Source organism: Pseudochaenichthys georgianus, chromosome 21, assembly GCF_902827115.2.
Source record: "Pseudochaenichthys georgianus chromosome 21, fPseGeo1.2, whole genome shotgun sequence".
In the NCBI taxonomy this organism is placed as follows: Eukaryota; Metazoa; Chordata; class Actinopteri; order Perciformes; family Channichthyidae; genus Pseudochaenichthys; species Pseudochaenichthys georgianus.
The window spans coordinates 37,959-64,967 of record NC_047523.1 but is presented as its reverse complement, the minus strand read 5'-3'; the positions used below and the strand labels follow the sequence as shown (position 1 = coordinate 64,967).

Below are 27,009 nucleotides of genomic sequence, written 5' to 3'. Positions count from 1 at the left end.
ATAACATGTATTCAATTTAATTATTTTAACCTGCTTTATTTGGGGGTGGACGGTCATCACCTCCTCTAGGGGGGTCCGGGGGCATGCATGGAAGATGTTTTTTTAAATGTTGAAGTGAAATGCATCAATCTGGTGCACTCTGAGCACAACATGAATGTATGGATACAGCTCTCAGCACTCACATGAAAGGGAGATATACTTTTCAATAATCCAAACATCTTTAGAATATGATCACAACCAATAACAAATCATTTAAACTTGTTTATTCTTATCTTATGTTACCTAGTTAGCATTCTTTCTTTCTATGTATGCATATTTTACTAATCACTCCCCTTTTAAACAGTTTTTAGTTTTTTTTACTGTCCTATAGTACACATTGGAATGATTTCTTACTTTATCTATATTAAATAGATAAAGGTGTGCTCTCCATAGCTCTCTCTCTCCCTCCCTCCCTAGCGCTCTCCGTCTCGCTCGCTCACAGAAGCTGTGTGCTCCTCCGTGGCGATGACGGCTTGTAAAACTCTGCCCCTCATGTGCTGTATGGCACGACTAGGCTGTTCAATGGGGCTGATGTGTGACGTGGAAAATCAGCGGTCAAACTCCTTATGAAGCGGGGAGGTGCCACATTGCTTTGCTTCCCGACTGCAACGCTGGTCCCGCAAATCAAGCAAGAACGTGATTGGTCGATATTCATTATGGGGGTGGGGTGTTAGATAGATATAGAGTTGTAGTAAGTAGATAGAGTTTGCTATGATGGAGGTTTCGTTTATGCATAGGGTAGATTCTTTTAATTACATTTCCTTTTTTGTTTTGTGTATTTTATACATTTTGGATTTGCTTGGCGAGCTATATTTAGAACATGCCCGGCGGGCGACTCACGTTGCCCCTGCGGGCGACTCACGTTGACCCTGCGGGCGACTAAGTGCCCGCGGGCACCGTGTTGGCTACCCCTGGGTTAGACGATAGGAGCTGATTTTTGGATTATCCGACCGCAACCCGGGTCTCACGATTCATTCTCAAACCTACAAGGACCACCTACAGCAATACAAAGATGCCCTCTCCCATGCCCGCACCACCACACTCTGGCTCTGGAAACCCCAAAATACTCTTCTCCACAATAAACAAACTCCTCGGCCCCCTGGACACTTAGTCATTCACAGTCGACAAATGCAGCTCTTTTCTCACATTTTTTCAAAGCAAAATAGACAACAGTTATAGCAGCTTAACCACCACCACACCAGCTCCGCCTCAAGCCACCTGCCCCCCCTTATCCTGCCATCCCCTGTCCCAGTTCTCCCCTGTCTCCCCTACTGACCACTCTGATCTCCTCACAGGGATGAAAACTGCCACCCCTCCAGCTTTGTTAAGGCCTGCCTTCCTACTCTCTGTTCTCTCCTCACTGCAACAATCAACTCCTCCCTGTCTTCTGGCACCGTCCGACCATCCCTCAAAATAGCTGCCATCACCCCTATTCTGAAAAAACCCGGACAACCCTAATAACTTCAGACCAATCTCAAACCGACCCTTTCTGTCAAAAGTTCTGGAACGCGCTGTAGCGTCACAACTCAAGTATCACCTCTCCACCAATAACCTCTATGAAACTTTTCAATCCGGATTCCGCTCAAACCACAGCACCGAAACCGCACTCCTCAAAATCACAAATGACCTTCTCCTCTCCTCCGACGTGGGTAACCTCAACATCCTCATCCTCCTTGACCTCAGCGCTGCCTTCGACACCATCAATCACTCCATCCTCCTCACCCGTCTTGAAACCACCTGCAACATCACCGGCACTGCCCTCTCTTGGTTCACATCATACCTCTGACAGAAACCAGTTCATCTACATCAATAACTGCAAATCCCCCACCGCTCCCCTCCCCCAAGGTGTCCCCCAAGGTTCGGTTCTCGCCCCCCTCGTCTTCATCTTCTACCTGCCCCTTAATCACTTAATCCGCCGTCATGGACTTCAATTCCACTGCTTTGTCATTACATTGCATTTAGCTGACGCTTTTATCCAAAGCGACTTACAATAAGTGCGTGCGACCAACAAACTACAAACTTGAAGAAAACAGAATCATATAAGTACATCAGGTTTCATAGAGCAAAAACATTTCAAGTGCTACTCAACTGGCTTTAGGTAAGCCAGCCCTTTATTAGTATATAAGTGCTTTGTTAGTCATTCTATTGCTCGAAGTGGAGTCGAAAGAGATGAGTTTTCAGTCTGCGCCGGAAGGTGTGTAAGCTTTCTGCGGTCCTGATTTCAATGGGGAGCTCATTCCACCATTTTGGAGCCAGGATAGCAAACCCACGTGTTTCTGCTGATGGGAACTTGGGTCCCCTTCGCAGCGAGGGTGCAGCGAGTCGTTTGGCTGATGCAGAGCGGAGTGCACGTGCTGGGGTGTACGGTTTAACCATGTCCTGGATGTAGGAAGGGCCAGATCCATTCGCAGCATGGTACGCAAGTACCATTGTCTTGAAGTGGATTCTAGCAGTTACTGGAAGCCAGTGGAGGGAGCGGAGGAGCGGCGTGGTGTGGGAACATTCAGGAAGGTTGAAGACCAGACGAGCCGCTGCATTCTGGATGAGCTGCAGAGGTCGGATGGCACATGCAGGCAGACCAGCAGGAGGGAGTTGCAGTAGTCTAGGCGTGAGGTGACGAGAGCCTGGACCAGAAGCTGCGTCGCTTTCTGGGTCAGCTGGGGACGTATCCTCCTGATGTTGTAAAGCGTGTATCTGCAGCAGCGGGTTGTAGCAGCTATGTTTGCAGTGAAGGACAGGTTGTTATCTAGGGTCACACCCAGAGTCCTTGCAGTCTGAGTCGGGGAAACAACAGAGGGGCCGATGTTGATTGTCAGGTCAAGAGTGGGACAATCTTTTCCCGGAAGGAAAGCAGTTCAGTCTTGTCAAGGTTGAGCTTGAGATGATGAGCGGACATCCACTGAGAGATGTCAGCTAGACAAGCAGAGATGCGTGCGACGACCTGGGTCTCTGAGCGGGGAAAGGACAGAATTAATTGGGTGTCGTCAGCGTAGCAGTGGTATGAAAAACCATGCGGGCTAATGACAGATCCGAGCAAGTTTGTGTACAGGGAGAAGAGGAGGGGACCGAGAACAGAGCCCTGAGGGACCCCTGTAGTTAATTGACAAGGGTCGGACTCGGACCCTCTCCAAGTAACCCTGTAGGTGCGGTCTTTGAGGTATGAGGTGAGGAGGGAAAGTGCAGAGCCTGAAGGAGGATCTGATGGTTCACCGTGTCGAATGCAGCAGACAGGTCCAACAGGATGAGGACAGAGGAGAGGGAGGCTGCTTTAGCAGTGTGCAGTTCCTCAGTGACAGCAATGAGGGCAGTTTCTGTGGAGTGACCTGCCTTGAAACCAGACTGGTGCGGATCCAGAAGGTTGTTCTGATGGAGATAGCAGGAGAGTTGTTTAAAGACAGCGCGTTCAAGTGTTTTAGACAGGAACGGGAGGAGAGAGACAGGCCTGTGGTTTATAACATCAGACGGGTTGAGAGTGGGTTTCTTCAGGAGAGGGTTTACTCTTGCCTCCTTGAGACTGTTTGGAAAGTGACCAGAAGTTAGAGAAGAGTTGATGAAGTGGGGGAGAAACGGTAGAATATCAGGAGCGATAGTCTGAAGGAGGTTTGAAGGGATAGGGTCCAGAGGACAGCTGGTAGGGCGGGCAGAGGTAATGAGGGTAAGAACCTCACCTGGAGAGAGAGGGGAGAAGGAGGTTAGTGTGCCGGTGGAAGGAGGGTCTGGAGACCCAGCGGTGAGTAGAGGTGAGTCAGAAAAAGAAGAGCGAATATCATCAACCTTTTTTTAAGTGGTTAACAAAGTCGCTTGACAGAAGGGAGGAGGGGGAAGGGGCCTTGGGAGGATCCAAGAGGGTGGAGAAGATGGAAAATAGTTTTTTGGGATTGGAATAGGAAGATTGGATCTCATCTTGAAAGAAAGTGCTTTTTGCCTGAGAGATGGAAGCAGAGAAAGAGGAGAGGAGAGCCTGATAGGTTAGGAGGTCGTCACGGTGTTTGGATTTCCACCGTTTCCGCTCTGCTGCCCGAAGGACGGTTCTATTAGCACGCAGTGCGTCATTTAGCCAGGGAGCAGGAGGGGACTGACGAGCCTGCCGAGATGTGAGAGGACAGAGAGAGTCCAGAGAGGATGAGAGAGTAGAGAGGAGAGTTTCTGCAGCAGAGTTTGGAGGCAGGAGTTGGAACGAGTCAGAGGAAGGGAGGGCTGAGAGCACCGATGAGGCAAAGGTAGAGGGGGAGAGGGAACGAAGGTTACGGCGGACAGGTGCAGGATGAGAAGAGATTAGTTTGTTATATTTGGAGAGGGGTAGAGAGAATGAAATGAAGAAGTGATCGGATGTGTGGAGCGGGTTTACAGAGAGGTTAGAAGTAGTGCAGTTCCTTGAGAATATGAGATCGAGGACACTGCCAGCTTTATGAGTCGGTGGGGACGGAGACAGTGAGAAAGCAAAGGTGGATAACAGAGATGTTAGTTCGTCTATCTTCCCCGTCTGGAGGTTGAAGTCTCCGAGAAGTACAGCGGGAGGGCCAGTTTCAGGGATGTGTGAGAGGAGAGGATCTAATTCCTCCAAGAAGTCCCCCAAGGCGCCTGGTGGACGGTAGAGAACAACAATGGTTCATTGTATAGGATGGGTTACTGTGACGGCATGGAATTCAAAGGTGGAAGGAGGGAAGTTAGGTAGCTTGAAGAGGGAACAGCTCCATTTGGGAGAGAGCAGGAGACCAGTGCCCCCTCCTCTGCCAGTGGGTCTGGGTGTATGGGAGAAGGAATATGCTGTGGAGAGAGCTGCTGGGGTGGATGTGTTGGATGGAGTAATCCAGGTCTCAGTGAGAGCAAGGAAATCCAGGGACTGCAGGGAGGCGGAGCCAGAGATGAAGTCAGCCTTAGGAACAGCTGACTGGCAGTTCCACAGGCCGCCTGAAACTAGGTGCTGGATCTCAGTGGAGCACGTGGGATAGACGAGAGCAGACTGGTTATAGCGATTAGGAGATACACGAGGCCAGTGATAATTGCGAGAAGACACATGAACAGGAATGGAGAAAACACACATGATTATAGCCTGAGGGGCTAGACAACCAAATAAAACACCAGCGATACTTGGCTCAATCAAAGTAGGATTTGCCTCCTCGTGACTCCAGCAGGACTCCTTTGTCTTCGTCTGTCTGACGCTCCAGGAACGTGCTACCTAAAATGGACACCTGATTGCTGAGTTCTCACAGCTGTGGGGCCACGTCCCTTTAATTAGTTCACTCTCTGCAGCTGGTGGCCCTCAAAAGGAAATCTAGACTGGCTCCCTCCTGAGTTGTTATTGTATCTTTTCAGTGGACCAATGGTTTTACAATTACATTGAAGTTATAAAGTTATGAGTCTAACCCTTAATACAGTTACCCCTACTCAATAAAGCTCTTAGTATTCTACAAATGTTTAAATCAAAGTTAACCCTAGCAGTCAGTTAGTTCAGTGTTAAGGTTTCAGTCAAATGACTTGTCCCGAGTTTCTGCCTGACAGATACTGTAGCGGGTTTGAGATTTAAAATCACAATTCCAGTCAGATCAACTACAGAGCATGTATACAGAGCACACACTGAAACAGAGAAGTCTAAACACAGAATGTTTCCCACACAATTCTAGAGGTCACCAGTTGTTATCCTGTTAAAATCGAGTTGCACACGTCGACGACATCCAGCTTCTCATCTCCACCAAGTCCATCTCCACTGCTACCCACTCCATCCTGACAAACTGCATCACTGAAATCAAATCCTGGCTCCAACTCGACTTCCTCAAACTCAACTGCGAGAAATCTGCAATAATAATCATTGGACCAAAACAGCTCACCACACCTACCCATCACTTCACCCTCAACATAGCCGGCTTCCCCGTTCCAACCTCCCCTCACATCCGGAACCTAGGCATCCTATCTGACCAGACCCTCTCCTTCAACCGATACATCAAGCAGATCACCAAGACAGCCTTCTTCCACCTCAAAAACATCGCCCGTCTACGTCCATCCCTCTCCCCCACTGCCGCAGAAACCCTCATCCACGCCTTCATCACCTTGCGCTGTACAAGTATCATGTATTATATCTTATTGTAAGTCGCTTTGGATAAAAGCGTCTGTATTATTATTACTGTTGACCCTTGTTCAGAGATTCAGAAACACGTGTTTATTGTTTGTAGTGCATGTGTGAGTTGTGAGTCCTCTCACCTACGGGGATGCAGAGGATGTCGGCCTGCAGCTGCATCAGGAGTCTGTTGGAGGTCATGCCTCCATCCACCTGCAGCTCGGTCAGAGGGACGCCGCTGTCCTGGTTCATGGCATCCAGGATCTGAGACACACAGGGCTGTCGCGTTAACACAACCCAACGGCAGCCAATACCATTCACACACCTTTCACATCTGAAGGATGGTCACTGGAGCTGAAATACATGTCGTGCTTTCTTACCCTTTGTTGTTCTGAATACATTACAATATAATATGTTTAAATAAGTGTCTTGCTCTTCCCTGGTGTTGGGAATAGGTGTGTGTGGGTACAGGAGCGAGCATGAGGAGACGCTGCTCACCTCTCTGGTCTGAAAGCAGACGGCCTCGAGGGCAGCAAAAGCCAAGTGGTTCCTGTTGGTGAACTGAGTGAGCCCACAGATGATTCTGGAAAACAAACAAAGGGAATTTGTTAATAGGCAAACTTTAATGTTGATGATCAAGGGGCTAGATTAGGGTTAGGGTCAACTAATAGGTAATGTTATGCTTTTACGTTGCTTACGAGTCCCTTGAGAAGAAACTAACATATCACATTATAACTTGTCTCCACAGTTCAGTGTGAAATTACATTTGATAGCTCAACAGTTAAACATGCGCCTGCTCACCCTCGTGCACTGGGCTCCCAGTAGGGGGCGTAGAGTCCGGAGAAGGCGGGCACAAAGTAACAGCCGTGAGACGTGCCGGCTGCAGCTGCTAGCTTCTCTGAGAGAGAAAGAGTTGTTAGTCAATCCCATTATATAATTAGAGGGTCTCTATGTAAGCATGTATTAAGCGCTTTATAGACCATCTGTGAATACAGACAGATTTGTTCATGAACGGGTCAAATGTCACAGGTAAGCTGTAGCGTGTTAGTACCGATCTCTGAGGAAGACTGCACGATGCCCAGGTTGTCCTTCAGCCAGCACACCACTGCCCCGGCGATGGCTACAGAACCCTGGGAGGAAAAACACCAGACCCAAATCACACAAGAGGCAGGTAGAACACCTCACAGCAGGGTGCACCATTGAGGACTTCATTTTCCATCTGGAGGCGGATTTAGAAATAAAACGTAGTAAAATAAGACATAAAAGCTTCACACACCTCGAGGGCATAGCAGGCAGGCTCGTCTTTCCCCAGTTTGTAGGCAACTGTGGTCAGCAGGCCGTGGTCCGACATCATAGGCTGACAGAAGGACATGGACACACATTATGCAACGTGTAAAGCACAGGAACATCGGGCACAGTAGGCAAGAAGGGGAGGTATCTTACCTTGGTGCCTGTATTTCTGAGCATGAAGCAGCCGGTGCCATACCTTCACAGAACCATGATAGAAGCAGAGAGGTGAGAGTCCTGATGCATGTCATCAGTAACGCAGTAACAACATCCCTCACTTGGAAGGTACTGCATGTTGGAGAATCAGTTCTCAAGGTTTGAAGAAGGTGATGTTTTACGATATGACATTTATATTGTGTTGCTTTATTAACAAAGACAACACTGTGTAATTACAGAACTAGAATGTATATTATTCTGATGTCCATGTTTTCATACGTACTAAAGTCGCTGGATTAAACACACCATCATCACGTCATTGCTTTTTCTCCTCTGATCTTTATAAACCTCCTATTAATATGTGTGTAATGTTTTTATAACTTCACCATTTATTAACTTATTAATGTCATTGTGCAGCTGCACCTGAAAGAAATACGTTTGGAATAGTAGCTCCCCATTTTCTAACATTTGAAATGCTTTCCCATATGAATATTTCATTATGTTTCTGGGTAGCTTTGGAAACATGAGCTCTTGTCCCACAAACATGAGCGAGCATCACAAGCGTTCCCAATGAATGTGCTCTTTGCCTGGACATCCTTCAGTAGAGGGCTGCAGCACCTTCAGCCAACCAATCAGCATGCTTAGATATGCATGCAAATTAGTATGTGATGTCATCTAGTTAATCTTAACCCAAGCTTTATCTGCTTTCCATCCGAATACAGTGGTCAACACAGATAAGGTTTTAAAATCATCAGGCATCGTTATTGTTATGGAATGTTGTCAAACACAATAGTAGTAGGCTATCTTTGGCAACGAGGTGTGATAAATAAAACCGTGGAGGGCTTACGTGTTTTTGGACTGGCCTTCCCTGAGGCACATCTGACCAACCAGGGCAGCCGACTGGTCGCCAAGACACTGAGGGACACAGCCACAGTAACAAAGAAATGATAATCCTCTTCTGATTGCACAGATATGCACACAGACACCAGGGTGTACAACGCCCCAAAACACACAGAGTCCTACACTTCAAAACAGACTAAGTCAAGATGTTCCTCGAGAGCTGGGTGGACGCTGCCCTTTTTTCTTTCACAAAAATCATGAGAAAAGGAGGCCTTGAACAAGGTTACTAAAGAGTTGTGACATTATAAAGATGTGCACTGGGTAGGAGATGCTACAACTGAAAGCAAAAAGGCTGTTTAATAGATACATGACTGGAAAAATAAGAATCACATGTCTACAAATATGGTGAATGTAACTTTATTAAGTAGTAAGTAAGTAAGCAAGTAACATGACATGTACGTTCTTACCCCAGAGATTGGAACCCCTGCAAGAGAGCCGGATTTCTGGCAGGAAAACAAACACACACATGTTCAGAGGTCAAATAACTGATTGCAGGAAAAGGCCAACTGTTCTGTAATCCAGTCACAACACAAGGGTAAATAGTGCACTGCGTGTGCATCCGAAACATTTTAATCAACATGAAGGGGCAAAATGACAATGCAACACCTGAGATAGGAAGATACCCATTTGTAGCCAAGAACGCTACCATCCAAAATAAAAAATGAGAAAAGGTCGCTCAGCGCAGTCGGGGCTCCACCAGGCCTGCCTCCCTCTCCCCTCCCCACAAAGAACAGCTGAGTGTTCCTTAATGGTTCCTCCCTTAGAGTCAAGATGGTGACAAAGTAGGAGATGAATTCATCTCCACCAGGGCTAATTTAAATGGATCATCGTGTATGGAATTGATCTGCAGATGAGCTGGTTTCAACTCATACCTATCTTGTCTGTCCATGTCAGTCTAGATGGCCTGCCGGTTGCCAGAAATGCCTTATTATAGAGACATACTGTATACACACACACAGTATATTGCAACTGAATCAGTGCGACACAGCCGTAGATGTTACACAATGTGCTGTGGCGAAGGATCAGGATAATACTGTGAAGGGAAGCAGGAGTAGTATCAGCCAATGAAGCGGTCTCTTTTCTAACTAGGGCCGCCTTCTAGTAGCCTATTATGTCAACGGTAGGTTTAAGAGGATGTGGGTAAAGTACAGTAAATAACTGTATTCTGAGTTAAAGGAGGGGAAGGTAATTCACTTCAGAAACCCTTTGTTATATTCCATGGAATGCTCTTAACATCCCGATAGCAATGAATATTAAATGCTTTGACAATAAATACATACAAATATTTCATCTGTGGAAGCCGTGGCGCTGTAAAAAGCACGACCAATCATCTGCCTCGGCAGATAACTGGACGGCCTACCTGCCTGTCAGCCTTCCATCTGTGCACAAACTTACCTCGTGCCCTCATTGGTCATGTGCACGTTCATGTGTGTTGGAGGAGGGGCTCTGTAAGGAAGTCTGACGGAAGGGGCATTTTTTTTTGTGTATTTTCAAATTCTAGCGCACTCGAGCTGGTTTCTCCTTTCTTACCTACGCTACCTTTAAATGAAAGACTGTGAAAAACAAACTGTGGACTGCGGGGCAAAGGATGTGTTGCATAACAAATGCAAAACCAGGTTGTGGTCAAGAGATAAGAGATCACACACACACACACACACACACACACACACACACACACACACACACACACACACACACACACACACACACACACACACACACACACACACACACACACACACACACACACACACACACACACACACACACACACACACACACACACACACACACACACACACACACACACACACACACACACACACACACACACACACACACACACACACACACACACACACACACACACACACACACACACACACAGGAGCTGAACAACCCGTTTCTACTTGAATGCAGTCAGTGTGTGTGACAGAACAACATTTGATCGTATCAGGCCATGAAACAGGAATCTCACGCAGCAGCCATAGTAATCCCTGAATCAACAAACAATCAGTGAAAAATACTTTCCCTGGATCCGGTAATAAATAAAAATACAAAGAGCAAAAATGTTTAGACAAAATAAATGCAAAAGCTGCACTTTGCTACCTCGGCTTTCTGTACGCGAAGCCTCCTCTGCCATCATCTTTATAGCCGTATGCATGAGTCCTGATTTTAATGAAATCCTCTTAACGAAACGTTTTCTGTCCAGCAGGAATTCCAAAAGTAAATTGAACAGGACAATAACATTCAGCTGGAGTTATTTTGAGTACCTCACTATCGACACATCAGTACAGTATCGGCCTTTCTGTGGAAGAACACGTTGCATCTTATTAACTTATATGTTCACTACAGTGATTAAAATACTTCATGAGGCCGATGCATATCATCGTGACTTTAGACTTTGATATGCTACAAGTCATATCAAGATTTAAATAAGATGTCATTGCCAAGGCTGAGCATTTCCACTTATGATCCGTGTAGCAAAGATTCTAAAACAGAACAGCATCTGCATACTGCCATATGCTGCCTTCCAGTTGTGGGCTTTTCACGTCACCAGGGGAGTGCTGTGGCTCTACGAGTGCTTTGTATCGGTACTGTTGAATTACTTTCATCAACGGCAGTGAGCGGTTCTGGTTGCAAAAGGAGAAATGGTGAGCTTTCACGTGTTATCAAAGGATCTAAAGGTCGATTAATAGACGTGCAAGTTCATTCCCTACGCTAACTTTCTGTGGTTCAGACATTTTCCATCCCTTCATCCTGGGGACACAGCACCGTGATGGTGGTGTTAGTTTCAGTAACTAATGAATAGATAAGCACAGCGCACACGTAATGTGGAGAAGGGATAGTTACATTAAGTGAATACAGGCATGATCACTGTATTCAGAGCTGCTGTGGCTCAGGGGGAAACTCACCTGGAGGGTCAATGGTTTGATGCTGCCCCCCCCCCAATGTGCTCCTATTAGCATGTCTCCAGTATACCATGTGTATGTAGATCACTAACTGAAGCGTAACTGAGCTCACCATCCAGCCGTAGATTTCAGAGGAGCTTCTGACAGCGGGGAGGACTTCCATCGGCACATCAAAGTACCTACAAGCAGCACCACAGCAATCAGTGGTGAAGACGCATGTTTGCAGTGGACCAAACATGACGGGCAGGGTTTCCATTAGCAGGTCTGCAGTGCAGTCTGTATTCCATATGCTCCCGTGTGTTTACCTGCAGAGCTCAGGATCCCAGTCCATGCTGTGGATGTTGAAGAGCATGGTGCGGCTGGCGTTTGAGACGTCTGTGCAGTGGACCCCCCCGTTGTTACCCCCCGTCAGGCACTGAGGAAAACCACACTGGAATTAGCACATGTTGTATGTAAAAATAGGGGGCTGGAGATTCTTTATTGGTTTCTCTCTGTATCTCGTTATAGAACAGCCTCTGCTCTTCTGCGACTCACTTAGGAAACAACAAATTCTGGATCGTAAAAGACTTTATAAAAAGGTGCAGCTAATCAGGTACAAATCCATATAGTTGCTGACCCAGATGATCCAGGAGTCCACTGTTCCAAACATGGCACGCTGACTCAGCACCGCTTGCTGCACTTCCTCCACGTTGTCCAGCAGCCAGCGGAGCTTCACCGCGCTGAAGTAGGTGCTGATGGGAAGGCCTGTCTTGTGCTGCAGAGAGTCAGAGTCTTTGTTTAGATACTGGACCATATTCAATCAGAAGAAAGTCAAAAGGGAGAACCATCCAAAGTTCTTTCTTACCCACACTCACCTTGAGGTGGTTCTTGCTTTTGCCTGGAGACTTGTTGATGAGACTCTCCACGGTAGACTGTGTGCGCAGGTCCAGCCAAACTGCAGACAGAGAAGAGGGCTCACATACACCTTGACATATCTCAATTAGGACATTTCACAGCTTCCTTCTGCAACCCTGAAACTTTCTAAATAGATTGTCTTACCTTTGAGTTTAAAATGTGTAGAATTTGAAAGTAGTTAAGGGGTGAACTTTCATTAAAAGGCAAATATTAGAGGAAGTACATAAAGGAAACCTATTTGAGCAACACTTTGGTTCCTTTAAACATTTCTTGTAATAATGTTGACCTCAATCTGAAGACTGAGAGCAGGAGTAAATGACAGTAATTCATCAGTCAAATTAATGACGATATAAAAACATTGTTGTTATTCCAACAGTAAACGCATCTCACTACAGAACCAAATGACACACTTTCATTGTCCCTTTCCAGTGGGTTCTGAAGAGGACATATTCTGCTCATGTCCAGGTGTATATCAGTATGTAGTGTCTCCACTTTAAAGAGTCCTCTCCTGCTGATGTTCAGGTGTATATCAGTGTGTAGTGTCTCTACTTTAAAGAGTCCTCTCCTGCTGATGTTCAGGTGTGTATCAGTATGTAGTCTCTACTTTAAAGAGTCCTCTCCTGCTGATGTTCAGGTGTATATCAGTATGTAGTGTCTCTACTTTAAAGAGTCCTCTCCTGCTGATGTTCAGGTGTATATCAGTATGTAGTGTCTCTACTTTAAAGAGTCCTCTCCTGCTGATGTTCAGGTGTATATCAGTGTGTAGTGTCTCTACTTTAAAGAGTCCTCTCCTGCTGATGTTCAGGTGTGTATCAGTATGTAGTGTCTCTACTTTAAAGAGTCCTCTCCTGCTGATGTCCAGGTGTATATCAGTATGTAGTGTCTCTACTTTAAAGAGTCCTCTCCTGCTGATGTTCAGGTGTATATCAGTATGTAGTGTCTCTACTTTAAAGAGTCCTCTCCTGCTGATGTTCAGGTGTATATCAGTATATAGTGTCTCTACTTTAAAGAGTCCTCTCCTGCTGATGTTCAGGTGTATATCAGTATGTAGTGTCTCTACTTTAAAGAGTCCGCTCCTGCTGATGTTCAGGTGTGTATCAGTAAGTAGTGTCTCTACTTTAAAGAGTCCTCTCCTGCTGATGTTCAGGTGTATATCAGTATGTAGTGTCTCTACTTTAAAGAGTGCTCTCCTGCTGATGTTCAGGTGTATATCAGTATGTAGGGTCTCTACTTTAAAGAGTCCTCTCCTGCTGATGTTCAGGTGTATATCAGTATGTAGTGTCTCTACTTTAAAGAGTCCTCTCCTGCTGATGTTCAGGTGTATATCAGTATGTAGTGCCTCTACTTTAAAGAGTCCTCTCCTGCTGATGTCCAGGTGTATATCAGTATGTAGTGTCTCTACTTTAAAGAGTCCTCTCCTGCTGATGTTCAGGTGTATATCAGTATGTAGTGTCTCTACTTTAAAGAGTCCTCTCCTGCTGATGTTCAGGTGTATATCAGTATGTAGTGTCTCTACTTTAAAGAGTCATCTCCTGCTGATGTTCAGGTGTATATCAGTATGTAGTGTCTCTACTTTAAAGAGTCCTCTCCTGCTGATGTTCAGGTGTATATCAGTATGTAGAGTCTCTACTTTAAAGAGTGCTCTCCTGCTGATGTTCAGGTGTATATCAGTATGTAGGGTCTCTACTTTAAAGAGTCCTCTCCTGCTGATGTTCAGGTGTATATCAGTATGTAGTGTCTCTACTTTAAAGAGTCCTCTCCTGCTGATGTTCAGGTGTATATCAGTATGTAGTGCCTCTACTTTAAAGAGTCCTCTCCTGCTGATGTCCAGGTGTATATCAGTATGTAGTGTCTCTACTTTAAAGAGTCCTCTCCTGCTGATGTTCAGGTGTATATCAGTATGTAGTGTCTCTACTTTAAAGAGTCCTCTCCTGCTGATGTTCAGGTGTATATCAGTATGTAGTGTCTCTACTTTAAAGAGTCATCTCCTGCTGATGTTCAGGTGTATATCAGTATGTAGTGTCTCTACTTTAAAGAGTCCTCTCCTGCTGATGTTCAGGTGTATATCAGTATGTAGAGTCTCTACTTTAAAGAGTCCTCTCCTGCTGATGTTCAGGTGCATATCAGTATGTGGTGTCTCTACTTTAAAGAGTCCTCTCCTGCTGATGTTCAGGTGTATATCAGTATGTAGTGTCTCTACTTTAAAGAGTCCTCTCCTGCTGATGTTCAGGTGTATATCAGTATGTAGTGTCTCTACTTTAAAGAGTCCTCTCCTGCTGACGTTCAGGTGTATATCAGTATATAGTGTCTCTACTTTAAAGAGTCCTCTCCTGCTGATGTTCAGGTGTGTATCAGTATGTAGTGTCTCTACTTTAAAGAGTGCAGTGCAGGTGGTATTTTAACTATATTTTGATGCTAATACTTTTCTACTTTCACTTGTAACATTTTGAATGCAGGACTTTTTATTGTAACCGAGTATTCCTACACTCAGGTACTTTTACTCAAGTACAAGATCTGAACTTCTCCCACCTCTGGCAATAAATCCTGAGTGGTTACCAAAAAAACCTTTTTTCAACGCGCTTGCATTTAAATCCGGCTCCCCGTCTCTCTGTGTAGCTGGCCTGTACCACTACACCTGCTGTCTTTGGAGCGTCTGACCCCACCCTTCTTTCACATAATGGTATGATCCTAGTGTGTCCTTGCATATGATTGGCCGGTGGCCCAGCTAAGTCCCGCCCCTGCCTGCATGGATTCTCAGCAAGAGAAGCGGCTGAAGATTCTGCTCTCCCCGACGGGAGTCTGCTCTTCTAGCGGCATCTCGCGATTGGCGTGTTGGAGACCTCCCTCTGAATTAAATGATCAAGTCACCTCAAGTCAGAAGGCTCAAGTCCAAGTCAAGTCCCGAGTCATTGGTGTTCAAGTCCAAGTCGAGTCGCAAGTGTTTTGTGATTTTGTCAAGTCGAGTCCAAAGTCATCAAATTGGTGACTCGAGTCCAAGTCATGTGACTCGAGTCCACACCTCTGGTATGTAGTGTCTCTACTGGGACATGTCTCTGTGCTTTAATGTTCCAAAAGCTCTTTATCTTTCTCATACTGCCTGTGCTGCAGCTCCTCTTTTCACCCTCTGTCTGAAACCAGAGCACAGTCTGCTCTGATTGGTTGGCTGGTCGGCTCTGTTGTGATTGGTCAAGAGCTTAGAGATGTCCCGCCCCTATCACGTACAATGTGTTAGAGCGCTAGCCAATACAAGTGTTACACAGTGATGTCACTATGTTACGGAAGTAAACAAAGGGGTCCAATGGAGTCTTCAACATTTCTGAAGAAGACTTGTGACACTTTACCTGACTGCAAAAAAAGTGCTCAAACTATTAGATAAACTGAGATTTTATCGTTTTTCATTGGGATTGTTTCAATTATAACAAAAACAAACTTGCCATTTCAATCACTCACAAGTGTACACATGGTGTCTTTAGGCTAGATAATAGAGCATTGTAATCTCTTGAAGGACTGCTGTGTGAACACGTACAGGTTGACACCCCCTCCCCCATCACATCACTCACATTCCATTGAAATATCAGCCAATAGGAATTCTGAACAGCTTGCATGTAAACAATCCTCTCAAAATGGATCTGAGGTGTTACAATGAAAGCTCTCTCTGATAGTAATGTAAGGCCGTCAGGGGGCAGGGCCAGACATGACGTAGTCCACTACCATCTGATGCAATCTAGTCATGTGCTGGGCCAATTCCCAGATGACATCATCTCTTGTTTGCTCAACTGAAGATGTTACAAATCAAATAACTGAATGTTTAGGCGGACACTTCACAAGTCCAAAATGTTGTAACAATATATTACATATATTGTGTTTCTTCTTCTAGACAACTTCATTTTAAATCATTTCCACATTTTACTTTTCGTTTTGGGATATATGGTCAATTTACCTCCTTTATACAAAATAAAATCACATTTCTGATTTTAAAAAACAAACATTTTAATTATTTGACTAAAGTTAAGATCAGAGCAACATATTGTGATGGATAATCATGGACTGGTATATCTGGTAACCGAGGACAAAATATGTTTTCCAATCTTCTTTATTTTGTATTTCCTACCTATTTAGGGTTAAAAAAAAACACCTTCCAATTTAGACTTTTTTAATTAAATTTGATTTTTTAAACGTTACAGTATGTCCACTGTAGAGGACGTCAGGACCATTTTAGTTTGAAAAGACTATGTAATGTATTATGGTTATAGAGTGATATATTAATTACAAGAATACATTCACCTTTATTTAAAACATAAATAAGTAATTGATCTGAACATTGCTGTTTATTTGGTCAATACAAAACTAGTTTGTTTTTTGGTGAATCTTTCCAGATCTTCAAAGACTTTGCAGTCGATATACTGGAAAAGTACCTCATTGACTCCAGTCAGCACGGGCTGTAGGGTCATCTTTACTAGTTTCATGGATGCGGTCTCCATCTGACCTGCTCATAGAAACAAAGCTTGCATTCCTGAGGCCATTCTCATTTGTCATGGCTCCACTTAAAATGAAAACAACAATAAGACATACGTGCTACTCTTGGCCCACAGGGGGCCATGTCTTTCCAGCTCGTCCCTATCTATCTGTGCACTCATGGAGCCTCCTGCATCTTTCCCCCCTTCTTCTTGACCCTCTTCTATCCCAGGTGTGAAAGCCTCACCTCTCTCATCACCTGAGAGCTCAACATCTGAATCTCCCTGAACTATCTGGTACAGAAAATGTCTGCTTCAGTTCCGTCTCCTGCAACAATGTTGAGTCATAAAGTCCATGAAGACGGTCCTGACGTCCACTAGAATGGACATTTATAAAAGAGCTGTTATTTCAAAACTTGAATTATTCAATTGCTTTCAGAACTAATTCTATAGTTCCTCACATGATAATAAACAACAACATATATGATTTTCATGGTAAAAATTACAATTATTCAACAATATTTGACTCCTGCTGCTTCTATAACATTTTGATTTTGGTATGCCAGCCACTTTGGATGAAAAGGAAGAGGAACTTCCCAGCATGCAATTGTAACCAATGACATAAGACCAGGATGTCTTCTGTACAGTACATCAGAGATTGGTAGGTTACCTCAAAAGAGTAAACGGAGATCTGGGTCATGTCATTGTTTAGGATTCTGTTTAGAAACCATTTAAAAAAAATTATAATGGCAGCAAGTAATGACAACAAATGCTAAACATTTAAATATAACAATGTTTCAATGAAAGTAGTGAACATTCATATTTCTTGCAAATAACCTAGTATGTAACCATCCATGCTTTTTGTGACATCTAGATAACCTTATTCCAACAGAGGACTACAGGAAGGTCAATTGAATGTCTATGTTAATAAGAATATTGGCAATGATACGTGTACATTCAGATGTATAGTGCACCCACCAATGGCGTTGTAGAGAGGCTCTCCCGTCTCTTTGTCCCAAACCAGGGTCGTCTCTCTCTGATTGGTCACCCCCAAAGCTGAGCAAACAGAAACAACGTCAATCTCAATAAACTCCCATCTCCACCCATTCCTGTGTTTCAGTTCTCTTCTCCAGCTGGAGGGGGGGTTACCACGTCTGCCCCCACAGCTCAGTGTCACTGTGCACACCTTTAATGTTGGAGATGTCGATGTTGAGCAGGCGGAGTTTCTCACATGTCCTCTCCATGCACTCATAGATCGACTGCATGATCTCTTTGGGGTCCTCCTCCACCCAGCTGTGGACAGACACAGAGACAGGCACGTTGACACACAGAGAGCCCTTGGTTTGTATTTATTCCATGAAAACAAAGTCATCAGCATACAGCATTGTGTGTGGCTGTTGCTATGCGTTACCTGCTCTACTGTGCCGATTCTATTCCTGGATAACTATTGAATCACGAGTATGGTCATTTGATCACATAGACACTCCAAAACGGAGCCAAGATAGACTAATATTATAGTTTGACTGAACTTCAGACTATACCAAATACATCAAACGAGTCTGTCCGAAGATATTTTGTAGTTTCTGACTGTGGAACAAACAGTACAAAACCCCCCAACGACTCTCTTTCTGAACCGTCTCTTTGACCAAATCAGAGATACTGATAGCCCTCTGACATAGAGGGAATCTCTATACTAGGGTTACAGTATATATTCGATGTATTGTGCCTTCCTCAGGCTCTAGTGAAAGACTATATTGCCAACACTAAGTACAAAATGTCTCCTAGTTTGTTAACAAGAGGCTTGCTTTGGATGTCACTCTCCTGCGGCTCATTCCCTCTCACAGGCAGTGTGTGGACATGGATGTACATATGAGGCTTTTGTATGTTGAGAGACCAGGGAACCTGTAAAGAGTCTAAAGAGAGCAAAAGGAATGAAGCCCCAGAGTCCTTTGCCATCTCTGTATAGTGTCGGTTCAGAAGGTGTAATAGAAGATGCCAGACTCCTAAGATAAGGTCAAACAAAGCCCTGTGTTGTGTTACAGTAACTGTGTATGATCGTGCACATTAAAGGGCTGAATCAAACACTTTATGAAATGTACGGTAATTGAGAGAAAATATAAAATATGTTTATAGGAGGCATAGCCTAATTATACTTAGATTGTATTCGTAAATCCTATCGCCCAGTTTATTTTACAATGGTTCAAAAAGTAGTTTTTGGCAAACAGCTGTAACCATGCAACATGACCTCAGCTGACCCTTGTAGTTTCAGGATGTGCATTCATGCAACATATCTAACATGTACACAACAGGAAGGTCATCATCTACCACATTCAATGAGTAGAACGCACCATGTCCATGGATATCAACCAAGCTGTAGACTCAATTATGTTACACACATCAAATAAAGTCAGAGAATAATCTGAACGCAGCTAAATTGTAACCCAAGTAACCAAGTAAGCAGAGTGGTTACATTCGGCAGCCCTTTTCTTGAATGTAGTATGGTTTGAAAAGGTTATCTTTAAATATGTTTTTGGACATTTAGTTAGGGAGTTCTTTGCATTTCTGGAAGACTTTCTGTCTTTGGATGTTAGGCAAACAGCTATAATACTGAGTGACTACTCATACTTTTAATATTTTGTAAAACCAGTTGAACCAGAAGAATATGGTTTACATTTGATTTTAAGTTTATCTTAGAAGCAAAAATTCCACAATTTGAATGTGAAGTAGTATACAGGGCTCAATGATTTCCCATGACCTCTCAATGACCTTTACCTCGTTTTCCATGACCAAAAAGAAATGACCACTGAAAATGGTTTATTTGAACATGGAACAGGAAAATAAGGTCTGCATATGAAACATGTTGTGCCTATAAAACAAATCCAATAGTAGGCTCACTAGCTTCTACACGCTGAAGCAACTGCAGTCAGGGAGGCAAAGTCATCAGGTATGAAAAAGGTGACAAGGATCCGAGCCCCCCGACCCCCCGACATATCGGCTTTAAAATGAGGAATAACAGGATGTGAGCCGTCAGAACAACTAAAGCAGCAGTTAGTAATAACAGAAACGCCAAAGAGTCACATCTAATAGAAATATAAAGCATTTATTTTAATTGTGTAGCAGTCAGTCTATAATTCTGGCAGCACTGTTGAGCATTTTGAAATGTATTTTCATGCCTCTGCAAGGCTTAGTCTTTCCATCTGTATAGCCACTGGTGTAAAGTAACTAAGTTCATAAACTCAACAAGTACTATACGTGGGTACAATTTTGAGATACTTGTACTTTATTTAAGTATTTCAATGTTTTGCTACTTTGTACTTCTACTCCTCTACAGTTCAGAGGTACATGGTGTACTTCTACTCCTCTACAGTTCAGAGGTACATGGTGTACTTCTGCTCCTCTACAGTTCAGAGGTACATGGTGTACTTCTGCTCCTCTACAGTTCAGAGGTACATGGTGTACTTCTACTCTTCTACAGTTCAGAGGTACATGGTGTACTTCTACTCTTCTACAGTTCAGAGGTACATGGTGTACTTTTACTCCACTACATGTATTTAATACCTTTAGTTACTTTACAGATGTGGATGAATGATGTGAAATATAATCAAGTGTTGAATCAGACTTTAGTTCCACCTGGAGTGAATCCTCCAGCTACCCTGCAGTCTACAAAGTACTTCAGACTAGCTGCACCTCCACCAGCTACCCTGCAGTCTACAAAGTACTTCAGACTAGCTGCACCTTCACCAGCTACCCTGCAGTCTACAAAGTACTTCAGACTAGCTGCACCTTCACTAGCTACCCTGCAGTCTACAAAGTACTTCAGACTAGCTGCACCTTCACCAGCTCTGAGAACACTTTCATGATCAATCATTATAAAACATATCATATATATTATTCTGAAATGGACCAATCTGCACAACGACTACTTTTACTGTCGCTACTTTCACTATATGTTGATGATAACACTTTCCTACTTTCACTTGAGGAACATTTTGAATGCAGGACTTTTACTGTGACAGAGTATTCCTACACTCTGGTACTTCTACTTTTACTCAAGTACAAGATCTGAGTACTTCTACTTTTACTCTAGTACAAGATCTGAGTACTTCTACTTTTACTCTAGTACAAGATCTGAGTACTTCTACTTTTACTCTAGTACAAGATCTGAGTACTTCTACTTCTACTCTAGTACAAGATCTGAGTACTTCTACTTTTACTCTAGTACAAGATCTGAGTGCTTCTACTTTTACTCAAGAACAAGATCTGAGTGCTTCTACTTTTACTCAAGAACAAGATCTGAGTACTTTACTTTTATTAAGTACAAGATCTGAGTACTTCCACTTCTACTAAAGTACAAGATCTGAGTACTTCTCAGTGGTGTAACTATCGACGGTGCAGCCGGTGCACCGGGGCCCACAGCCGTCCAGGGGCCCATGCAAAAAAAAAAAAAAAAAGTATATCATTTTTTTCATGGCATTGACTGGTTCACGCAGTCTTCAAAGTAACCTAGCAACCTAAATTAATTTGTAATTTGTCTGTCCAATGACCTTGCTCCCTTTCATGTAATACCTTGCGTGACGAGCGAACCGTTAAATCAACATCAAAAGTTATATGTACTACACAGCTATAGCAGCAGCAAGATCGGCAGAATTATAACAAATTCAATAGCTTGCATTTATAATGTACAGCAAACCAAAACACAAGAGCGGCGCTCAAAAGAGAAAGGACAAGAGAGAACAAGGAGATGTAAAGGCTAAACAGACAAAATTAGACCGTTTTTTTTGTCATACATCGTCCTCGAAATCGAACGCTAACGTTGGTAATGTTGACGTGAAGCGGCAGCCGGAGGCTAACGATAGCTCACCTGTCTCACCATCGTCTAGCTCCACAAGTGAAGCTGTATCCGTGGCTGTGCGACCTTCTTCTCCAGCCATGAGCCAGGAGGAGAGGATGGATTTGGCTGTGCCCGGCGGTGGTCCTACAGTTCCCGCAAGGGCCCCGCCCCCAACCGATAGGGGACTCTATGGCACTATTGAGACCCCCGACGCCAAGATCAAAGGCTATATTATAGCAACCGGTCCATGTAGGCCTACCGGCCCATTCCCCAGAGACACACATCAAGGAAACAGGTGTTTCTCCGAGATGTATTACACCACCACTACCAGAGCAGGTTGTGGCTGTGTTACTCCCCCACCCTGGCCTGTGCCTATTGTGAGCCGTGCTGGCTGTTCGCAGACCGAGGTGCACCGTTCTACAGTGATGCGTGGACATGCGTTGTCTGCGAGGATTGACTTAGGCTGCGGCCACACGAGGACGAAAACGGCTAAACGCATAGGATTCACGCAAACGCAAAAAAGCTTCCGTCCACACGCAATAGTTATCCGGATAGTGTCTGCCCACACGAGACCGCTCCGTTTAGCTCCAACCGCTGGAGAAGCTGCAGTACATGCAGGAGCCTGTACGCGGCGCTGTAACTTCCTCCACAAAAGCAGCGAAGAAGCATGGTTGTCATGGTTGCCCTTCTGTTTATTCTCCGCGGTGGGGGCCGAGGGAACCGGGCAGAGTTTTTCGCCAGTCAGCGTGTATTAAAGTTGAAATCTTCCGGACAAAATGATAAAAGTGCCGCTCAAAGGTCTTCTTTGTTATTTATTGAGCTTTAAAACAAATGAATAACGACTCTATATAATATAATAATAAAATACACGGAGCCTCTCTTTTTCCTCCCTCTCTTCGGACAGCGCCAGTGTCTGTCTCATGCAGCAGCTGATCCAGTAATGAGTGACCCGGCCGACAGTAAAAATAAACATATTTATAACTAGTGTAGGTAGTTTGAGAGGTCATTAAAATAGCTAAGGGCGATGATCTGACTTGAAGTGTGTGTTTTGCTGCAGCGGGAGGAGCTGCAGGTGAGCGGAGCTGCGTGTCTCCGTCCTGTCAGATTAGACTTCACTCGCGTTTGTGTCCATATCGAGAGAAAGATAAATAATCTGAATTCAGTGTGCAGTCTACTTTGACGCGGGGGTGAGCAGCAGAGGTGGGGAGGCGGGGCTATTGCCTCATCATTATCAGAAAATGATCGTATAGGGCGTACACACGGAGCCGTTGGACCCCCAGAGCGTTGCGTATGCCGTTCTTTCCACCTTGGGACCCGTTATCGTTTCCTCAGTCGTTTAGTGCCGTATTCGGTCGTCCTCGTGTGGCCGAACGGTCTATATGACACTAAACAGTAACGCAAACGACCGTTTTCGTCCTCGTGTGGCCGCAGCCTCACATGCACAATCTCAGGTCCATGTCGGAGCGTGTGTCATATATGAACAGTGGAAGAAAAACGGGAGAATCGATGCAAACATGGAGAGGAATGCAAGGAATGCTGCTAATTACTGGAGACAGGTACTTGAGCGTATTGTCAACATTACAATCACTCTGGCCACTTGTAACTTGGCTTTTAGAGGACATAGGGAGATTCTTGGACAGCCCAACAGTGGGAATTTTCTCAGTATGATAGAACTTTTAGCATGTTACGATCCGGTTCTGAAAGAACTTGTTGAGCGACCACAAGGTTCTGTGAAATACTTGAGTCCAGCTGTTCAAAATGAGATAATCTACATAATCGCAAAGTGGGTGCAGTGCGACATTCAAGTAGAAATAAATAATGTTTTATGTTGTTTGCATAAGTAGGCTATATTTTTCATTTCATTTATTTAATTAGTTAATTTCAAGACAACTTTGGGAATTTTGTTTGTTTGTTATGAGTTTTAAATAGATTTTGAAAGTAGAGAGAGAGAGAGAGAGAGAGATAAAAAAAAAAGCAAGCAACGCTGAGAGGGGGGGGCCCCAAACAAATATTTGCACCGGGGCCAATCACAACCTTGTTACGCCACTGGTACTTCTAAAGTTATTATCATGCCAATGCATATATGTGGTATTTTAGAGTTGACTAGATATTGATTAAGGCAATAGACTATGATATTCTGCTTGCACCTCGCGTGAAATGGCGGATACCGGAAGTACGGCGTCGCCCTCGGCCCAATCACGCTCTGCCGCTCTGCTCTGAACACCTGAACGGCCCGTTCTAACAGCTGTTCACCAGCGGCTCAGTCTGTGCCACAGTGACTCCGCACAGTTAACGAACGCACCGTAGATAATGTAGCTGACCCTCATCCCGGAGCAGCACAGTTCAGCCGACAGGCAGGAAGACTCGAGCACACACCTCGTGCTTCATATATTACAAAATAATACCATGCGCGTCATGATGGCACATAACAGCTCGCGACCGCAGATTATTTCGGCGATTAGATCAAATGTAAATTATATTTGACGCAACTTTAGTTACATTTCCATGACTTTTCCAAAACTTTGGGGAAAATATTGTTTTCCATAACTTTTCCAGGGCCTGGAATTTGCATTTTGAATTTCCAGGTTTTCAATGACCGTACGAACACTGAGTATATGATAATTGTATAATTGTTTTAGTAGAACCAATTCACATTTTAGTGAATTGTAAAATGTCTTTCGAGTTGGACTGCGGGTCATATAAAAGAAGAACTTTGACAGTCACCATGGTCTGTTGGAAGTGTTAATCATTGAGAAACAGTTGACGCACTCACCCCTCCTTGGGGAAACTCTGCTTGATCTCTACTTGGTGTTGACTCATCAGCTCTGCAGTTTTGGCGTTGAACACCTGTGGAGAAGTTAAAGTCATAAGAGACCATGCCCATAAAACAGAGAACAGAGGACACAGGGTGTGCCTGGGAAACATTCTCTTAATTATATGGGAACACATCATTTGGCACAACACAGGACTGGAAGAGGTACAGCATGTTTTAATTTCCCAGTGATAAAACTGACGATGACTGACAGGACTTTGCAATGCTGCAATGCAGGCACAGCAACCATCATGAGCCACTCCAATACAAAGGTGGCTGCCTATTACAGAGGGGAAAGATTGAAATGTAAGTTATGACCTACATTTAGACAGCATTTATTCAAATAATAAAGTAGGGTAATCCGTGTTAGCACAGCATTACAATTTGGCTACAGACAATATATATTCATAGATTAGGCTGCATGAATTCAACACAGCAAAACTGAGACGCATTCACCTTGTAACCCTTTGACCAGCCACCAGCTTGTAACACGTTGCACTTGATGACCCTCTCACAGCTGCACAGACCGGACAGACACACAACGAGCAGAGCCCTTTGACACTAACATTCTGCCAAGGTCACGCAGTTGGACTGCAAACAGGAACATTCTCCCCCCTTCTTAAAAATGGACAGTGGAAAGGTTATAGTGGGCCTGACATCTACGGTCATGGGTCTATGACTGTTGATCCAATAATAAAGTGTTGCCTCAAGCATACACTTTGGCTCAAAGCCATCAAGGTCATCGTTATGAAACTACGTTAGGAAGGTGCACAAATATATGAACTTTGTGGATGTTGGCGGTAAGGCTCAGTTATGTTGTGAGGATGTATTTAAACATTGCCAAGGGCTTAATTATTATCTTCTTTGACCGGAGACGTGTTCCCTTATCGTCGCTTGTGTCCTGAGATCAACCTTAAAGACAACCTGATGGGTTTAACCTTCACCTCCGCTTTGCTGTGGACATAATTCTTTACCACATAGGTTTGAGATATATTACCCAGCGAGGAAAGGGGTTGGGTGGCTTACAATTTTAAATCAGGCATCTGTGTATTTCTGTATAGATTATAGTTACAAATATTGTTCTCCTAAGCATTGCTCACAAATAACACTCTTTTATGTCTCTTCTAAGATAAGAATAGCTAGACCTGGTATTTATATAACTCTACATGTTCGCCAAAAATTCATCAGCTTTTGATCTATTGTTTTGAATTTAGGACCGACACCAGCCAAACAAAAGTCCCCAGACCCAGAGTGGTCTCAGTTGGCTCCAAGAAAAAAGCTATCATTTTCACAGAAATGTTTACCAGATATACTCAGCCATTAAAAAGCCTGTCCGTCCATCCTTTAGATCTAACAGTAAGTTGAACTTGTTAACGGCCCATATTTCGTGCCAAGTCTCCATCTTCCAGCTGACCTACTCGAGGAAGCCCAATTATGTTCACAATGGTTAACCAAACAGGACTCATATTACTCAACTGAAAAACAAAGCAAAAGACCACTTTGAAAGTAGTGTCTGCAGTATTCAGTATTCAAGTGGAATCAGGAAAAGGAAGGGGACATTAAGCAGGTGAGTCTCTTTGATAGATGTATGAAACTAAATGGTGGGATTTCAAGAAACAGGATAAGTGATAGGTTGCGTTGCTGTGTTTATAATATTTGATAAAGTTACTTTGGTACACTTTTTTGCTGCATCAATTGATGGCCCTTATTGTTATTTGCGCATAAATACATATAACTTGGTTATGTCCTTATAAAACCCATACATGATGTATTCCCAGGTCTAATATAGTTATGAACCCAGTGCACATGCTTTATGAGATGTTGAGCCCTAAATGAGGAGGATAGTCCTCTGTGTGTAGAAGTTTGTCATACTGATATTCTGTACAGACTGTGAAGTCCACTGAGACAAATGTAACATTTGTGATATTGGGCTATATAAATAAACATTGATTGATTGATTGATTAGAAGTTTGCACATAGAAACTGAGGATCACATCAGAGCTAATAACACTAGCGTCTCTCGTCCAGTAGGCACGTGGGCTTATATGTTTATATTCACTCTCAGCATGTGTTTGTTTTACTTTAGGCGAAAACATGCAAAATGCTGCTAAAGCTAACGGTAGCTAACACCACACACATAAACTGTATACATAGAACAAATAGATATTGAAGGGGATAACCTTTGCCGCGTGAAGCCAGAAACGTAGCTGTTACAGGAGTTATAATTTCCACTATCAAAAGTTCGTTCAGTCGAAGTGGTTGTTGTTTTTTGATCAGCTATGTCGCCAAATAAGATAGCAAATGTCGATCCATTAAGTAATCAGAGGAGTTGCATCAATACAGTGAACTTTCGGTAAACATCAAAGTAAATCATCACTCACCAGAAACCGTGTGGAGCTCGTGCCCTGGTCTATCGCAGCCACCAGCGGGTCCATACTGAATACTTTTTCTTGTAGCGCTTCAAACACTCAAAAAAAGTCGTTGAACACGGCCAGCTGTTGGGGTTCAGGCTCTCTGGATCCACGGCGTGAGTATTGGTTCTCCTCAACAGCGGCCGCGACTCCTCGTGAGGGAGGAGGGAAGAGGGAAGAGGTCGGCAAGGCAGCAAGGGGGCAGAGCGTGTATGAGGAGAAGAAGACCTTCATACAGGAGGAGGAGGTGGTGAAGTC

At 44.0% G+C, this 27,009-nt stretch overlaps 1 protein-coding gene across 2 annotated transcripts in view; it reads right to left on the bottom strand.

Moving 5' to 3' along the window:
• Nucleotides 1-27,009, bottom strand: part of LOC117466194 (glycerol kinase-like) — a 32,710-nt gene extending 5,701 nt beyond the window's left edge. Inside the window, exons 1-16 of one of the 2 annotated variants that reach the window (XM_034109326.2) lie at nucleotides 26,722-27,009; nucleotides 24,302-24,375; nucleotides 17,884-17,990; nucleotides 17,676-17,753; nucleotides 12,204-12,283; nucleotides 11,966-12,103; nucleotides 11,655-11,764; nucleotides 11,462-11,528; nucleotides 8,845-8,880; nucleotides 8,385-8,452; nucleotides 7,538-7,580; nucleotides 7,371-7,451; nucleotides 7,146-7,224; nucleotides 6,896-6,992; nucleotides 6,593-6,677; nucleotides 6,238-6,358 (exon numbers count right to left, since the gene is read on the bottom strand). In XM_034109326.2, the coding sequence (XP_033965217.1) occupies nucleotides 6,238-6,358; nucleotides 6,593-6,677; nucleotides 6,896-6,992; nucleotides 7,146-7,224; nucleotides 7,371-7,451; nucleotides 7,538-7,580; nucleotides 8,385-8,452; nucleotides 8,845-8,880; nucleotides 11,462-11,528; nucleotides 11,655-11,764; nucleotides 11,966-12,103; nucleotides 12,204-12,283; nucleotides 17,676-17,753; nucleotides 17,884-17,990; nucleotides 24,302-24,375; nucleotides 26,722-26,775 (1,318 nt within the window). In that variant the 5' untranslated portion in view covers nucleotides 26,776-27,009. The remainder of the gene's footprint in view (nucleotides 1-6,237; nucleotides 6,359-6,592; nucleotides 6,678-6,895; nucleotides 6,993-7,145; nucleotides 7,225-7,370; nucleotides 7,452-7,537; nucleotides 7,581-8,384; nucleotides 8,453-8,844; nucleotides 8,881-11,461; nucleotides 11,529-11,654; nucleotides 11,765-11,965; nucleotides 12,104-12,203; nucleotides 12,284-17,675; nucleotides 17,754-17,883; nucleotides 17,991-24,301; nucleotides 24,376-26,721) is intronic. The other variant, XM_034109327.2, reaches the window with a different exon arrangement.